A 15885-nucleotide genomic window follows, 5' to 3' on the forward strand; every position below is an offset into this window, starting at 1 on the left:
CGTTATATTCGTTTTTTTTTTAACATAATACTGTGTAGACTTTGATACTCCTGTTTCCTCCACCATTGTCTCATGTCTGGGCTCTTGTAAGTCCGTTCCTTGTGATGAATCCCGGGGACATGGAATGAAACTCTTCATTTGGTAATCCTGGTAAAGCTTTTTCTTTTAATATCTACATTTCGATTAAAAGATGGCCCAAATATATGTCTGAATGGTGAAATTTATGTGCGTGCAATGCTGCTTTTGACAGGCCATAATGTTCGCAATTGTGTCTCTCTTTTTGGGGGTTTTCTGAAGGTTCGAAGAGTTAAGGTTGGAATAAGAGCAGAGATTGCTAAGACATTAAAAGCCATGAAGTTTGTTGTAAAATGACACATACAAATCCCTTGTCTTACACTGAACTATGCAAAAATTGATGATCACTCCTTAACAAGCTGCAGAAGCTTCTTCACCACACGATCGACCTCTTCATCTTCCTTCTCCTTTATCTTTTTTTGGGGTAAGTACCTTCTCCTTTACCTTGCTACTTAAAGAGTTTTTTAACTTTTTTTCTGATTTTTCCCCCCTTCTTGCACTACAACTTGTTTGATCACCCATGCAATCTCTCCCTCTCTGAATTTCCCATTTTCCCAAGCTCCGCAACCAATCTTGAATTCAAGGGCTGATCAAGTTGCATAGGCATTGCAATAATTGGAACATCGAATGCTATACTCTCAAGTGTTGACTCGTGAATCCTCCAATGCTTGGATGGCTCAGTATTTTCACTTGTGGCGCCCAACCTTCCATAACCATACCTCTTTCTGCTACCCTCTTCTGAAATCCTTCCGGTAATACTTCCAGCAAACTGGTAACATTTTCTCTTCCATGAAATCTAACCACCCATATGATGCTCGCCATGCTCAATTCTAAACCATAAGCAATCACTTCAATTTCTTCTTTGGAGAGAAAATATTCGGTCCCGAATGAGACAAAAACAACAGGAGGAGGGCCCCTTTTGCTCAGCCACTCAAAGAACACCATATCACTTGATTTATTTTCTGGTTCTTGAACAAGAGGACCCACAGGGATCACCTCTTTTTTGATCTTCAGAGAGTAATAATCGATATGTTTCTGTTCGATCTCACTTAATGTCTTAACCAGTACAAAATTTGAAGATTTCTCAATGCATTGGAAGTATCTTTCCTTGTTTGTGAGACCATTTGACACATCATACATGACTTGCACGAGTTTCTGATGCGTATTTTTATTGGCAAATTCAGCTCCTGAAACGGGTAATCCAAAGTGGGACAACCAGCAGTGTTCGAAGAAGGCACAGGTTGATGCAGCACTAACTAGGAAAAGTACAGATGGGATGCTCTCTTCTCGAGCCACAGCTGCTGGTCAAGGTTGTAGAAAATCACAAATTACAAGGTCAAGAAAATAGTCTTTTCCTTCATCAAAGGCAATTTTGAGGAAAGGCAAGAGATGGGGTGGAAGGATTTTGATGGAGTGATACTCTAGGAGGGAGTTCTAAGGTTGAAGGAAGATAATGAATGTCTACGAAACGAATCGAAGAAGAATAATTGTATTTTTCAGCAAGATATTCTGTAAATGGACATAAATTAACAGGGGTGGAACATATAAATACCTGGAAATTTGAATTTCTGCTGGTAAGTTTCTTGGCTAGGCTAGCTCCAGGGTGATAAAAGAGCACCTGTCATATCTAGAACTGAATGGTTTCCACAACTGGTAAACCAACCAGAAATTAGGAAAACAAAAAGAGTAATTGGCAGCAGAACCCATGTGCAGATATGCAATAATGCAAACAAACAGAAATTAGGAAATTGGATAGATAGATCCACACCAAAACCCTTGTGCATATAAACTATTGACAGGCAAGACAATAAAAATTATGATACTTTACCACTTTTTTTGTTAAATTTCACTTTAGCCCAAAGAGATTCTATGAGCACCCCTAATAGGCTAATACAAAGTTACATATGGATGATGCTAAGATGAGTATAAACCAGAATTTTATGGTTTGACCTAAAAATCCAATAAAGGTTGCTAAAGATGAAGAAGTTCAAATTACATCATGTCCAAAAAAAACAAAAAGAAACTAAAGTAAGTTTCCCCTACTCTATGCTTACCATTTAAAACCATAATCTTCATCTTTGGGCTTCTGTCCGCACAAATTTCATCTTTGTTCATCAATTTAAGTATTTGTCCCTTCTACATCTTCAATATATTTTTTCTCTTGCTTGTTGTAATTAAGGTATGAAAAAAGTAAAAATCTTTTCCCTCAACTCAAGAATCGTGCAATTTTGTTTTTCAAAATCAAAAGGTTCATTCTATTACTAATAGCAATTCATATCAAATCCATTTTTTCTTAAAAAAAGAATACCTCAATTATTTGAGACTTTACGAAAAGGAAACAATAGAAACTTGTATAATTAAAGGGTTCAAGAATTCATTCAAAATAAAGCTTCAAAAATTTGTCATATTGAGTTTAAACAATAATATATGAGCTGTTTTTCTTTCAAATGAAAAAACTCAAAGAGGAGATTATATAATTTAAACAAATATTAAAGCCTATATCGTAAAAACTTAAAAGAAGTACCTAACAAAGGGCATATACTAAGAAAATACAAAACCTTTTCTCTCTTTTATTGCATTTCGACCCCGTGAAGTTCCGGTTTCGCCTCCCTCAAAAAAAAAAAAAAAAAAAGTTTCGGTTCCGCCCCTCACTTTTTTTACCTCCAAAATCTTGTACGGCGGCAGAGGAGCAATGGCTAGTGGCGGAGAACCAGAACCTCCGAAAACCGAACCCCCAACAAATTTGAACCCGAACCCACATTTAAATTTGGGTTCAAATTCCAAGCCCAAGGTACTGGTAGTCATGGGAGCAACCGGGTCTGGCAAATCCAAACTTGCTATCGACCTCGCCTCCCACTTCCCCATCGAAATCATCAACGCCGACTCCATGCAGGTAAATGCAAAACTAAAAAAGCTTCAACTTTTATTTCTGGGTTTTTTCTTTTTGAAGGTTTACAGATTTATTTGTCTGCTTTAAAACAAAAAATTATTATTTTTTTGGCTTTGTATTTATAGGTTTACAAGGGATTAGATGTTCTTACCAATAAGGTGCCAATCCAAGATCAAAAGGGTTTGTTCAGTTTTCTTTTTTTATAGTTGAATAGTTAATATATTTGAATGCTAATGTGTTGGCTGAAGTAGTGCCTGATGTGTATTTGTTAATATGGATGTTTGGGCAGGAGTGCCGCATCATTTGTTGGGGACAATCAGCCGGACTGCTGAATTTACAGCTAAATATTTTCGGGATGCTGCTATTCCTGTAAGATATATTCAGAAATGTCTCAATTTTTGTTAATGAGATTGGTACTTTCATTGGATTTTTTATATCATTTACAGCAACTAAGGTGGGATTATCACGAATTGTGATTTATGAAGGACGGTTGTAATTGATGTTCTGTATTTGTAAAGTCTGTATGTAGATTAAATTGGTTTCAAGTAGTTAAGTTTGAGTTGGAGGTGCAATGTAGTTAAGTTGAGAATCTGGCTTGTCGAGTCAAGCTCAGCTAAAAACTGAAGTAGTTTGAGCACTATCAAGCTCACTAGGCCGAGCTTGAGTTTGTCTCAGACCAGTTAATGGATGAGGTTGAGCTCTGCTCGCATAAGATTGATGAGCACTTGAGCTTGGTCAAATTGGAGTTCAAACTAGTGAATTAATTATCGGTGCTTAAGTGTACTGGAACTTGAGTTGGAGCCGGTAAATTAGTTAACCGAGCTTAATTTAGCAAGTATACCAGTAAAATAAATATCTGAAAATTTATAAAATAAATGAACAGAGTAGCTTTGACAACTTTGCTTGCCGAGCATCCAGCTTGAGCTTCGTTACAATATGCACTCAAATAGCTGGACCTGGCTCAGACTTGGCCACAACTAAGTGGTGTCAAGCTTTTGACATCATCGAGCCTTAGCTGCTTGTGAGCAGCTTGGTTTATTTGTGGAACTATATTGAAGTTCGCTGCAAACTGGTACGATGCATCAAGTTTTTGAGTTGTTGGTTCACTACAACTAGTTTTGCTTGCTGGCTGACTTTGGAATTTCCAAAATAAGGCTGAAACACTTAAAAATGTTTTTGCTGATCCATGTGCTTTTTTGAGGTTTCACACTTAAACAGCTGCATGAGATTTTACCATCTCATTTTGGTGATTTTCTGAATTTGAGGGATGGTATCTTTTATGTACAAAAGCTTTGTGTCCTAAGCATATCTGACAAAGAAAGTGCACCAGAAGGAACAGGAAGTTACCACTTTCTTTCTCTTTTTGTACACCATTCAATAGTTTTACTTTGTCTTCTTTGTCTGAGGAGCTAATGGTCTCAAAAAGCTATATTAGTGTGGAATTGTTTCTTTATTGCATCCAGTTTTCTGTTTCCTTTTGGCTATCACATTGTATAACTTGGTTTGTGATTGATTTGCTAGATAATCAGTGAGATATGGTCCCGTAAGCGATTGCCAGTCATAGTTGGAGGAACTAATTACTATATTCAGGTAAATTTACCTTTTTTTTTTCTGCTATTCCATATTGAAACTGCTGCTGGCATCCAGATGGTTTTGACTTGACAGGCTTCCAAATAGCTTTTTTTTTTCCTTAAGGATTTTACATTGTACGTGAAGTCCAGTTGAGATATATGCTATTCTTCATCCTAAAAATGTTCTTTCACGCGTTAAATTTGTTTTCCAACATTCTTTTGTTGTCTTAATTTTTTGTAGACATTTGATACTCCTGTTTTCTTCACGCTTGCCTCATGTCTAGGCTCTTGTGAGTCCTTTCCTTTTAGATGAATCCAGGGAGGACATGGAAGAGAACACTTCATTTGGAAATCCAGGTAGATCCTTTATTTATAGTATACTATCAAGGTATAAGATGGCCCAGATAAATATCTGAATGGTAGAATCTATGTATATGTATTATTGCTTTTTATAGGTGATAAAGAAGCAGATGAAGCAGAGAATTTTGCCTACACATATGAGAAACTTAGAGAACTTGACCCTGTAGCATCAAATAGAATTCATCCTAATGATCAGAGAAAGGTTAGTATATTGCCTACTCACATGTCACTGTTTTCTTCACTGATTTTGAAGTATAAGCAGGGAACTCAGTGTTTCAAATGCTTATTTCACTTTGTAAAAGAAAGGATGGAAAAAGAGAGAAAATTGTGATAAATTTGGTTTGCTGAAGGTTCGGGGGATTTGTATTTCCTGATTCTCTTCATTCTGTTTCACATTAATGCAGATAACTCAATACCTAAGTTTATATGCACGGTTTGGTGTTCTTCCAAGCAAACTTCTACATGAAAAGGCCATGGAGGTTTGTTTCTTTGCATGAAATATCTGCATCATTATAGTTGTCTCTGTATAGAGAGGATCTACATAGTATGGATACTGAGTTCTTTCATTTTTGGCATCTTACTGCAATGGATGATGACCCTTTTGTTGAACTTTTTTGGTATTCATCTAGATGTTCCCTTTTTTTGATGTAAGATATTTTGCTTAATTGTATGCTGTTGCCTTCCACGGTTAGCATGTTGTTCCTTCAGAACAGTGTGAAAAGAAGTGCTATCAGGAAAGAGCCATCTGATGAGTTGCAATGATATACATTGAGGTCTCCTCGTGGTTTTGAATAACTTTCCTACTCTGCTGGTGGCAGGGCAGAACTGGGGTCGTGTTGATAATTGCAAATATGATTGCTGTTTCATTTGTGTAGATGCATCTCTACCTGTACTCGATGACTATGTTGGGAAAAGGGTTGACTGCATGGTCAATTCTGGTCTACTTAATGAAGTTTTTGATATTTATAAGTTGCATGCGGATTGTACACGAGGATTACGGCAGGCAATTGGGGTCCGTGAGTTTGCAGATTTTCTGAGGTGTTATGTTTCTGAATGTGAAAGTCGTCATGGCAATGCCCATTACCTGATTTCAGCTGATAAGTCACTGAAAGCAGATATGCAGCAAATCCTAGATGGTACCAACAAGAACCAACAACTGCAAGACCTACTAACAGAAGCCATAGAAAGAGTAAAATTGAACACAAGAAGACTTGTTCGCCGCCAAGTAAGCCGATTTATGTGTGTATTTGCCTTTCTATAGAGCAAGTAAACGAGTTAATGCCACAGTAATGCTTATGGAGATTCCCCAGGATTGGCAATTTTCCTGTTTATATGATCCTTTCCACACCAAGCATGTTGCACCTCTATCTTGGATCATAAATTCTAATGGGTCGCCATCTTCAACATATGTGTCCAGTTGTGTCCCGTTATCGGTAGTGCAGCAAGTTTAGAAACTTGTTTTAGTTAATAAAGTAAAACTATTGGTCCATCAATAATTTTCTATAGAATCTGCTGTCAGGTAATTTATTGCAGCTTTCACCTGTAATCTGAACTTTTCACCGGGAAGAAAACAAATCCATGCACATTAAAAGTGAAAAAGGATAGGGGGAAAAGTAATTACACAAGTTCTTTATGCTAAGAGTTGATGCCAAATCAGTTCAAAGTTGCTCCTTTGGTGATAATTGGTTTTTTTTTTTTTTTAAAGCATCCCTCAAAATAACCAGGATATTTTTCCTAATATAAATTTAAAGATCTTACTATGCTGTCCTTGTTATCCACAGAAAAGAAGGCTTGGACGACTGCAGATGCTGTTTGGGTGGAACATACACTTTGTTGATGCAACAGAATCGATATCTTGTACGTCTTCTGATGTTTCAAAAGTTGCTTTTCTGCCTTTCTGAAAGCCACTTTACCTCGTAAGTATGAATTGGATTGCATATGCTCAGCAGGTGTTTCTGATGATTTATGGGCAACTCAAGTTGTTGAACCCTCTGGCAGAATAATCAGATCTTTTCTTCATGACAATGCTTGCTCAGACGAGCTCAGAAATGGTTCTGAAGAAATGAATTTGATTCCAAGGGACCTCTGGACCCAGTATGCGTGTGAGGTTAGTAATGGTAGTCAGCAAAGCTTGTAACCTTCCCTGCGCCTTCCCTCCCCAACCATCCTTTACCCTGGTTTTCTTGTGCGTAGCTGAGGTTTCTATTTTCTGCTAGGCGTGTGGAAATAGGGTACTCCGAGGGGCACATGAGTGGGAGCAGCATAAACAGGGCAGAAGTCACCGAAAACGAGTATCTCGGCTTAAAAAGTCTGGAAGGTCTGTCTCTGTAGGGTGACAATCAGCCAACGTTGTGCAGGTAAATTACTCGAACATGCTATGGTGTTTCATCTCCTTCTGAACGCAAATCCAGTTGCTTACTCGCTACGGAAACCCGTCGAGAGTTCTATAGCTTAGAGCAGTTGATGCCTACAAAATCCCGCACTGCATTAACCTGGTGGTTTGCTGGGCCGGGCAATCCTTTTCTCTCTCAGACAAACAACGAAATCGAAACAACCAATGCTTCAAAATGTAGCCGGCCTGCTGTAGTATTACTTGCTGGTGGAGTCGAGACCTGTTTCTGTAGGGAACCATTACCTATTTCTTAAGTTCATATCATTGTCTACAATACTATGTGTTTGGATACCCAAATTATTTAATTTTGAATATTATTTTACTTGCATGACGAACATGCTCTTCAATTGCTTTTTTATCTTCCTGACCATTTTTTTTGTTATGTTACATGTAGTGCATCGTTGAAAGTGTTACAGTAATTATTTTTGAAAGTAATATTCTATATAAACACAAATTCAGCGAAAAAAAAGGTAAGAGTTTAAGTCCTATTTATCTATTGCAAAGGCTTTCAAACTCTTTTGCTTTTCAAGTGCTATTCTTCTTTTTGAATTCTTGAATGGGTTTAATTCTTTTTAGGGATGGGCTGATTGTACGATTGTATTTTGATTTGTTGAGCATGCAAGCTGGAAAGGGTATTTTATATGATTTCGGAGGTGCAATCATTACTTGAATTTTAAAATTCACGAAAATTTCTTGGCTAATCTACAATTTATTCAAATTCGAGGGGCTCCTAAAACATAATATGACTGTGCCAAGTCATCACCACGTGTATGCTTACGTTATTTTTTAAATTATTTTTTTTACAACTTCTAATAAGTATGCATAACATATTATTTTTCTCAAATATTGTTTTGCTTGTATCATGATTACAATTTTCAATCAATTTTTTAATTTTTAAAAAATTTTGTTTATTTCACTTAGATTATATGATAAAAAATGTTACGGTAATTATTTTAAATAATCTCGTGTTCAAATTCGATGAACATTCTACTTTTATGCTGAAGATTGCTGTCAATATCAACGGCCTCAAAATTCTTGGGATGGAACAAGAAGATGAAAAAGTTTTACGACTTGTTCAACAATCGAAGATTAGCTCTAAGATTAGTGAGTCATGACGCGCTCCTCCGATTTGAAGTGCTGTGGCGCATTCTAAGATTAGGGTTCGAATTTTATCTTGGACTTGAACTCCCGTGACTCGCTCGGGGTCGTTGCGTGAGGCCGTGGCGCACTCCTCCAATTTGATGTGTCGACTCGGATCCTAAGGATTCGAAACGGTCATGTTCCGGTTACCCAAAAAAAAAAAGAAGATTAGCTCTAAGTGCCGATTCTTCGGCTTCATTTCATCGTATGGACTTTTCGATAAAACTTGCGTTATCTTCCGTACTTCGTGTCAGAACTCTGAATGAACGCAGTTCATTATTTAACCGGACAGGACTATCTTTTCATTTCTCATTTTATACGAAAACAATTAGATTTGCCAGCTGCAGAAAACATTTACCCTGGCCCTCTTTTTTTTTTTTTGGGGAACTGGCCTCACGATTTTCCCTCCTAAATCTGGTAATATTTCCTTCTTCAAAAAACAAACTTTTCTGCAGCTGTCGCCGTAATGTAGAGGTGTTCACATTCTTAGAAATTGAAAACTAATTCGACAAGAAATAATTGTAGTGGTAACTACTTTATAGTTGATGAGTACAATATAGATAGGGGTGTCAACGGATTGGATTTGGATTGGAATTGAAAATTTCGGACCCAGACCCGAACCGACTTGTATACTCGACAGGTCTTGACCTTAGAGTCCCGGAATCCAATCAGACGGGTTCGAGTGGGGTCCAGATCTAAAAGGTTCAAATTTAAATATTTCAAAATTAAATGCAAAATCAATCACAAATCCAATCTCCAAATTTAAACAAATCAAACTATAAAGTTAAATTACAAATAACTCACAATAGTCAATCCAAAACTAATTACAAATCAATCTACTGAGTCATTACTAAATTGTTAGTTTGGTAAAAGAATATATTTAGAATTATTTATATTTTATAATTATTAATATATTGTTCGAATCTGGGTCGAATACTGGTCGAAATCCTTTATTCCATATCCGATCTATTTTTTTTTGTTAGAGTAAATGGGTCTGGATCCGAATTCGTGTACCAAAATTATTTTTCAACCCAAACCCGAAAAAATTTATCGGATCTGAGTCGGGTCCGGGTCCAAACCCAACCCATTGACACCCCTAAATATAGATATTGTCAAAGATGTAATCATGCTTGGCATCAGATTAACTAATTAATGCTTTCTCATTTGGCAATCCAAAAGTTAAACTTGTGGGGATTGCATGCTCAGTAGATACTGTTAACATAAGCCAATAAAATGAACACTTTTTCGGCACCATAAAAAATGAATATCAGGTCGTGACTCACGAGTGTTGATTACGGTTTGAAACTATAGAATCCTGTTGAGTTGCTATCATTTAGAGTTTTTTGTTTTATAGAAAAATGTACTATAGTAATTTCATATATATGAAATAAAAAGATAATTAAAAAAATATGTTCATGAAAAACTTAAAAATTTTTCTTCAAAAAACTAGAATCCAAACATTAATTGTTGGGGAGAAGAGGGGAGGGGGGGGGACAATCATATATATAGAATAAAAAACAGTGTATTAAATAAAATAATAACAAAATTTATGCTCAACACTTGTAACACAATAATTGAATGCTTATAATATGAGAAAAAGTAGAGTAAACTCAAAAAAATTAAATTCATTAGGGACTGAAAAATGCCTGAAAACAACTTATATAGCAGTGAATTTGTGGTTTCCAAATCAATATGGAATCTAACAAAAGCATATGATTAAAAAGCTAGACATTAGACAAAATGACATTATTAAAATGAAAGCTTATAACTTTCCTCAAGTCTTCTACATGGCAAAAAAGAATAGTTGTACCTCTACGTCTAACAAGAAGAATTGTTTACATAAAAATTGATAAAGATTTGAAATAGAATAGAAGAAATTGTAAAGAAAAAAAAAACTTAACAATGGAGTTTGGAGGATTGGAGAAGAATCGACACGGAAACAAATTACAAACACATAAAAGTTGGTCCACCAGCTTTATATTTTACATAGGTTTTATAGTTTCATTGGCTAGTATTCTTAATTTTTCTAAGTTGATGTAGTACAAAGGGGATTATAATGGAGCTGTATTTCTTTTCATGTTTCACTTCCTTTTGACTTTATTTTCTTATATCTTTTTTTTTTCCTTATATCTTTTTATGTTTAACCTATTCTATCCTAATCTATAGGGAGGAGGAGTCTAAGGAGACTTGTGTATCAGCGGCTAGTAGATATACATACCTGACTATACCAAGGGGGTGCTATGGCACCACCCTTGAATTTTTTTTCCTGCAAGTGAGGTTTGAACTCCTCACCTACAGCTCATGGAGGGACTTTGGTGGCCACTGAGCTAAGCTCAGTGGTTCTTTATTTCCTTATATCACTAATTGCTTTCTTTGCATAGCAGTAATACCGTACAAAATAGGATATGATAAAGACTTATAATTGGTGGCCACCTCACCTACAGCTCACGGAGGGACTTTGGTGGCCACTGAGCTAAGCTCAGTGGTTCTTTATTTCCTTATATCACTAATTGCTTTCTTTGCATAGCAGTAATACCGTACAAAATAGGATATGATAAAGACTTATATCGAGGATCACATATAATTACCATCAATCAAAAGTTTTGAGAGGGCAAGAATAAACCTTCAAAATATTGCATACTATTTAAGATTAGGATAGAATCTTGAGGGCGGCTACCCTTCTGGCACCCCCTGATTTGTTCCTTGGAAGTGCTTTTATGAATGAGATAATTTCACAAACCTCCTCTGGGGTATTTGACAATTTCACTCAGCTCCCTTTAGGTTTAAGAAATTACGTTGACCTCCCTTAGTGTGATAATATGACTGTAATGTCCTTCACTTAATAAATAATTCACAATATGATACAAGGTTAAACAAAACCAAGAAAAAGGAAAAAGAAATCTTACCTCTTTTATTCTCCATCAACAGTCATTCTTTTTTTTTTTTTTCCTTTATCTCACTCTTGTAAGCAACGGTTCTTTTTTCATTTATCTTATTGTCTTTTTGCCTTTCCTTTCCTCTTGCCTTTTCTCTCTATCCATATCTCTATTTATCTTAATGATAACCTATCATACCATAACCATCTCTGTTTACTATGATGAATATGATACTATTTTACTTGCAAGAGCAAATTTCATTGTCAACTAAAAAGAAATGAATATGCTTATAGTGATGATAAATAAATAAATAATACAATTGATAATTAAGAAGCATTGAAGAGGAGGGATTAGTGGGAAAATTATTGGGTTGATTATTATTCTGAAAACTTGTGTAGGATGTTAATACATGCATTTGATTTTCTTTACTTGATTAATATTATTGGTTCTAGTTTTGTTATCGATGGCTTTACTCTGTTTTATGAAGTTAATATATATTTCTGTGGAGGTCGGAGTATTGTTCTATTGCTGGTGGTAGCTTAGATCATTATTTGTTTTGCGACAGTGTTGTGTATTGAATTGAAATTTAGAGCATGAATTTGGTTATTGGTTGTCAAGGGAGAATTGATTTTTCAAAAAATATTTAAGGCTGAGATGATATTACAAGACAAAGGTTGGAATTTTTTGAGCTGCTGAAATTCTTGAACTGTTCAAACTGTTTGCTTTGTAGGTTTGTCGCATGTTTAGGAATCATTAGATTTGGCGTTGGAGTTTGAAGTGTTTGCTTGGTGGTGGTATTGTTGCGAATTTGGAAGAAAGTGTTGAGAAAACTAATTTTCTTTTGTTTTTTATAGAACAAGGGTAATTTAGGGTATTTGAGGAAAAATCTAGCTTGATGGGCCTATCTTGTCACCTAAATAGTAAAAGCAAAGGAACTAGGTGTAATTTTTAAAATCTGAGGAGAGCTCTCTGCAATTGTCAAAGACTTCAGGAGAGGTTTGTAAAATTTTCCCTTTATGAATACCAGTCCACACAAAACATATTCTGTTTACGTGAAAAGTTAAGATAATATTTGATCATGGCTTGCGTCAGTTTTTGGCTGCTTTTCTACATATATATATATATATATATATATATATATATATATATTCGAATATGTCTTCAATTTAATGATTTGATACCTCTGTTTACTGCTTTAGATCGAGAAAGGAGTCCTGCATTTTGTCTCCCACCCAATAAACTTTTAACTCATACATATATGCAAAGATGGTCAGTTTTTAGACTACATACATCAAACATGCAGTGTGTTTTTTCAATCTTAAACATGTTGAATGCATAATGTAAAGACTCTTAAATTGAACTTGAAACGGTGCGAAAAAAAGGGTAGGAAGTTAACGTAATTTATTCGGGTTTAGTTTAAGTTAAAGGTATATATAACTGAAAGAGCATTGCTACACAAATTAAAGTGACACCTGCAACACGAAATGTCAATGCCAATTTCCATTTTCAGTCACTTTCCCCTCTCTCATTCCCAGTTTATTCTTAACAGTGAATTGCAAAAACTTAGAAAAGGACTAGACAAATTTCAGTTCAATTTTCTCTCCAGAAAAATTGACAACTCCTTTTACTCGATGCACACTATTAGCCGATTTTCATGCTTGAATTAAAGGAAGTGACAAGCATTCGTTTGATACAGGAAAAAAACAAAATTGTTTTAACGTGGTTTGGGCTTGTCATCTCTGTGACGGCGATGTTGCTTTGATCACATTTTTAATAAATAACTCTTGTTTTCCATTTTGGTTTGATGTTAACCAAGAAAACGAAATAAGGGTGGAGTTGGAATAGGAAGCCACGGCCATCAAGAACTAGAAATATATTAAGCAATTCATTCTCCGTCCAAAGTTGTAATAAATATATTTCTGGTGAGAAACGTTGCAAAACAGATTGGCAAACTAAGAAAGAAGAAGTAAAGAAGTTCGAGAAAAGAATCATGTACCAAATCTAGGTTAAAATCCTTGAATCGCCATTTTTCTCTTTTCATTAAAAAAAAAAAAAAAAAAAAAACTTCGTAACTTTTAGCACCTTTTTTCCTCCACCACAATATTTACACCGACAAATGAAGAAAAGTTATAGAAACAACATTTGCAGGCTTTTGGCATTTTATGAATGCCACCATGCATGCACCAATAAGTGAGGTACACATAACTAAGAGTGCATATACTATTCAAGTGGGATTTTCATGTATTTCTAGCCATATGCATGGATTATCGCGTCAAACCTAGACGTATTCATTTTGATAAAGGAATTGAAGAAGGTGTAGGATTGCATGCATGAATGTTGAGATCTTTCGTATGAACATGCTAGGAAGGAAAGGTCATATGGGTCTTGTCAGTCACTTTCTGTTCCATTTCCTAAAACAAAGACGTGCATCTTATCTCTTCTTGTAGTTGTATTGTATAAGATAATGGATAGACCAAAGCGTACGATGATCTGTCAAGTCTTTGAAGCGAAAATCAGCATGTTTTTCTGTTGCTCTTCTGATTATAAAGTTGATTTGTATGCCAGCAGTACCTAAAAGAAACTTGTCATCTTATTCCTCCAAGTAGCACTTCCCTATAAACATAGAATCCAAAAAATCACCTCTGAAATTAATTCATGCAAAAAGGGTCGTTGCATGACTCTCATGCAACAGCTTAAATCGGTTTGTATAAATTAAACATTTGGAATACTTGTGACGGTATTGGGAACAAAGTAGAGGAATATCACAAACTTTCGTGGGCTCTTCGTTGATTATAATATAAACTAAAAGGTGGTGGAGGACTTGTAGGATGTTTGGTCGAGCTGGATCATGCGTCTGTTTAAACACTTAATTCCAATCTGTGATTTGCTATTTGCTGCATTAATTGACTCTCACCATCCTCATCTTCACGTTTCACTCTTCAACTTTTTCCTTCCCCTTGCAAGTAAAGAATTTATAGATGAAATCCAACATAGGCAGCATTACATCAGAGATAAGATTATAAGTATCAAAGCATGATTGGCGCACTGCTAAGCTCAAAACAATCCTGCAGACTGCAAAGTCAAGAAAAGATTAGCAGCCGAGCCGATTTAGTCATCTGCAAACATGCACCGACCACGAACGTGTAGAAGTTGTCAATTTCAATCATTAATTGTTGAAATCTTGAACTTAAATGATTAGACATAAAGCATAATTAGCACATTGCTAAGCTCAAAAGAGTCGTGCAAACCGCAAAATCAAGAATAGATTGCGCAGCCGGAGCACAAGAGAAGCAGGGAAAGAAGGGGGATATATTTATCCTTTTGTAATTACTTTCCAACTGGTAAAAAACAAAAACAGATCGAGAGAAAAGATTAGCAGCCAATCTAGTCGTCTAAAAACACAGATCACGGACACGTGAAGTTGCCGATTTGAATCATTATTTGTTTGGACGCATTACTCAACTATCAGATGAAACCATAATTGGCACGCTGCTAAGGTGAAAAGGATTGTGTAAACTAAGTCAAAAAAACAAAAAAAATTGACAGCCCATCTAGTCGTCTGGAACATCGATCACATTGATCATGGGAACGTAGAAGTTGTTATTTGATGAATAATCAATCACATCACGCTTATCCAAAGCTTTGCTACTATTTATTTGGCATCCATATATATATGGAGAATCCAAGCTGATTGGTCTGTGAGTTGAAGTAAACCCAAGATTAGCAATTATTACGTGCTTGTGATTCAATTCTTTGTCCACTAACAAAGGACGCTTCTATATTTCATCGAGGCTAAAAATTATAACGTTTTCCACCCAACACATTGGTAAAAAATGACTGCTTGACTCTATGGATATAGGTATGAGCTAAAAAGCAAGTAGAATACTTTGGAACCCTACTATCTTCCGCTGTTTATGTAAGCATTTGTTTACTTCTTTCAGAATACTAATGTTTCACGTAATTTCAAATATTTAAATACTTTGCAATTAAACTAGTATTTTTTTTCAATGATTAGTTGGGCCAATCGTGATAAAATTGGCACCTTGGTTGAGTATCAAAAGGACAGTGTTTTTTATTTTTATTTTTAACACTAACACAGTACTTTTTATTGATAAGCAGAATATAGTTGTACAAAGAAAGGCAACAATAAATTACATCCAAAACCAGAACACTATACTGCTGTATAAGTACTAATTAGCCAAACTAGTAGAGGAACAAAAAACTGCTATGCAAAACAGGAAGGAGGTAATCTTAATTCCACGGCTAACTCCCAAGTCTCTCAAGATCTACTCACGTTCTTCCACGCTGCAGTAGTAAAACAAATGTCCCTCACAACGGCTTGCATAATCTGACGAGAAGAAGGGTGCCCAGCATTATAGTAACAATCGTTTCTGGCTCTCCAAAGCTCATAATCAGTTGCGGCAAAAGCCATTATTTTTTGAACTTTACACACGAAGGGGTTAGTCGAACAGTGCTTAATGTACCAATGCACAGCTTAGCTTGCCAACTGAAAACAGTGTTACGAGCCAGATATAGCTGTAAAAGAATTAGTAATTTCAAATATTGAAAATCTTTTTTTTT

The 15885-nt window shown here is 35.7% G+C and overlaps 1 protein-coding gene and 1 pseudogene across 4 annotated transcripts; one reads left to right on the top strand and one right to left on the bottom strand.

Moving 5' to 3' along the window:
• Positions 1–313: 313 nt before the first annotated feature.
• On the bottom strand, positions 314–1696 carry LOC113742091 (flavanone 7-O-glucoside 2''-O-beta-L-rhamnosyltransferase-like; annotated as a pseudogene).
• A 953-nt stretch (positions 1697–2649) lies between these two features.
• Positions 2650–7635, top strand: LOC113726823 (tRNA dimethylallyltransferase 2-like). 4 transcript variants are annotated; one of them, XR_003457635.2, is made up of 11 exons: positions 2650–2968; positions 3091–3145; positions 3255–3334; positions 4487–4555; positions 4821–4893; positions 4992–5098; positions 5301–5375; positions 5720–6121; positions 6678–6812; positions 6895–7003; positions 7113–7184. XR_003457635.2 is itself a non-coding variant. In XM_027250704.2 (11 exons), exons 1-11 carry the CDS (start codon positions 2768–2770, stop codon positions 7230–7232), a joined length of 1419 nt encoding a protein of 472 aa, XP_027106505.1. In that variant the 5' UTR covers positions 2651–2767; the 3' UTR covers positions 7233–7635. The 4 variants fall into 4 exon arrangements, 3 of the variants coding, with proteins under 3 accessions (XP_027106505.1, XP_027106513.1, XP_071932302.1); XM_027250704.2 differs by having other exon boundaries at positions 2651–2968; positions 6678–6753; positions 6843–7003; positions 7113–7635; XM_027250712.2 differs by having other exon boundaries at positions 2651–2968; positions 6678–6753; positions 6846–7003; positions 7113–7635.
• Positions 7636–15885: the final 8250 nt, after the last annotated feature.

Source organism: Coffea arabica, chromosome 1c (genome assembly GCF_036785885.1).
Source record: "Coffea arabica cultivar ET-39 chromosome 1c, Coffea Arabica ET-39 HiFi, whole genome shotgun sequence".
Lineage (NCBI taxonomy): Eukaryota > Viridiplantae > Streptophyta > Magnoliopsida > Gentianales > Rubiaceae > Coffea > Coffea arabica.

Excerpts from the sequence above, each read along its gene's own strand:
- LOC113726823 (XM_027250704.2), top strand. The coding sequence starts at position 2,768 with ATGGCTAGTGGCGGAGAACCAGAACCTCCGAAAACCGAACCCCCAACA. Across the intron at positions 2,969-3,090 it reads TCAACGCCGACTCCATGCAG|GTTTACAAGGGATTAGATGT; the intron begins GTAAATGCAAAA and ends TTGTATTTATAG. Across the intron at positions 3,146-3,254 it reads GCCAATCCAAGATCAAAAGG|GAGTGCCGCATCATTTGTTG; the intron begins GTTTGTTCAGTT and ends ATGTTTGGGCAG.